Source organism: Penaeus monodon, chromosome 28 (assembly GCF_015228065.2).
Source record: "Penaeus monodon isolate SGIC_2016 chromosome 28, NSTDA_Pmon_1, whole genome shotgun sequence".
Classification (NCBI taxonomy): domain Eukaryota; kingdom Metazoa; phylum Arthropoda; class Malacostraca; order Decapoda; family Penaeidae; genus Penaeus; species Penaeus monodon.
Window position 1 is genome coordinate 18321309 of NC_051413.1, and position 1574 is coordinate 18322882.

The following is a 1574-nucleotide window of genomic DNA, read 5'->3' on the forward strand; positions in this document are numbered from 1 at the left end:
CAACTCGATCAGAGGAAATCTCATTTTACTATTTAGTAATAATACTCCTACCTTGCTTTGTCCTTATTTCCCCTCGTTAAGACAAGGGATTCGTGGAGTGACTCGACGGAACCCAAGGTCGCCGCCTTCTAGATTTTCCTGGGCTGAGGGAGTATAAAGCCTCCGCTCCTCCGGCGTGCTGGCAGTTGCCTCTCAACGTGTCAGCACTCAACATGGTTTGTGTTATGGAGATAGTACTTTTTCTTTCTCTTTGCCTCACTTCCTTGGTGTGAAAAACATCAATGTTGATTAGACTAATTCCTTCCTCTTCAATGTACATGCTGAATAAAGAATAATTTTACAAGTAAGATTTCGAAATCATACGAAAAACATTTCCATTCTCGGTTTTGTTAATCTTTGGCCTAAAAAAATGAATCGACTTTGATATCTTACGATTTTCACTCAGGTCCGCGCACTCTTCACCGTCATGGTCATGGCCCTCGTGGTCGCCTTCGCCGCCGCCGGTCACTTCGGCGGAGGTGGATTTGGCGGTGGAAAATTCGGTGGATTCAGCGGTGGAGGATTCGGTGGATTTGGAGGTAAAATGTGTAATCTAAATTAAATGTTGTTACAACTAAAACCTCTTCTAGTTGGCACATATTCTTTGATCACAAGGCTTTGTTCCCGTTAAACGGAAATATATGAAGAGCATCTGACACCGGAGCATTCTCACATAAGCTGGCATTTCCACAGGTGGACACAGAGGCTTCGGCGGAGGTTTCGGAGGATTCAGAGGTGGACACGGAGGGTTCGGAGGCGGATTTGGAGGATTCGGAGGTGGATTTGGAGGATTCGGTGGTGGATTTGGAGGTAAAATACTTTATTCAATTAGGACCCGAAATTGTGTAGGAATGCAAGTCCGAGGAAATTTTCCAAGAGCCTTTAGGCTGCATGAAATCACAAGTAAAAGAGAAGATATATGTATAAAAAGCTTTAGGAAGTGGTTTGCTAACAACTTCTTGTTAAAAACACAAGAAATGAGCCGCTGGTATCTGATAAAATGGACAGCAAGCTCGAAAGACAATACTTGTTATACTTTCTGACTTTGTCGGGCCCTTTCCCGGGTGTGAATTATGCTTCTAGCTTGTATAAATCAATTAATGTTTTACAGTTGACATTAATCTCAATCATCATTATTTTTCAGGATATGGCAGGTAATCAAGGAGCCGTACTACAGTTTTTTTTATATATTTCGAAAATAAAATTGCTATAAATACTGATCCTTTAATCATTTATCAGTGTTTATCCCTAAAACAATTATAAGACTAAATTTTAATCTCATTTGTTAGCAATATTCATTTAGTAGTATAGATCCATAAAACCGTGTACAGTTTATAGCTATGATCCCATGTGATCATCCTCATCAACTGTAAAACAACTGTTAAAACTTCGATCTGTGGGGATGGGATGAAGGGGAGAGGAACGATCGACAAGAAAAATAAAACCGCATGACAGCGCCGGTGAAAAGAAAGTTTGATGAGAGCCCATGTCTCATATGAATGAAACAATTCATGTCAGAAGCTACTTACGTTATA

The 1574-nt window shown here is 40.5% G+C and overlaps 1 protein-coding gene across 1 annotated transcript; it reads left to right on the forward strand.

Annotated features, from left to right (window-relative positions):
• Positions 1 to 195: 195 nt before the first annotated feature.
• On the forward strand, positions 196 to 1237 carry LOC119590953 (WW domain-containing protein C660.06-like). Its single transcript, XM_037939690.1, has 4 exons — positions 196 to 215; positions 446 to 578; positions 733 to 849; positions 1184 to 1237. The coding sequence occupies exons 1-4, from the start codon at positions 213 to 215 to the stop codon at positions 1195 to 1197; spliced, it is 267 nt and encodes an 88-aa protein (XP_037795618.1). The 5' UTR covers positions 196 to 212; the 3' UTR covers positions 1198 to 1237.
• Positions 1238 to 1574: the final 337 nt, after the last annotated feature.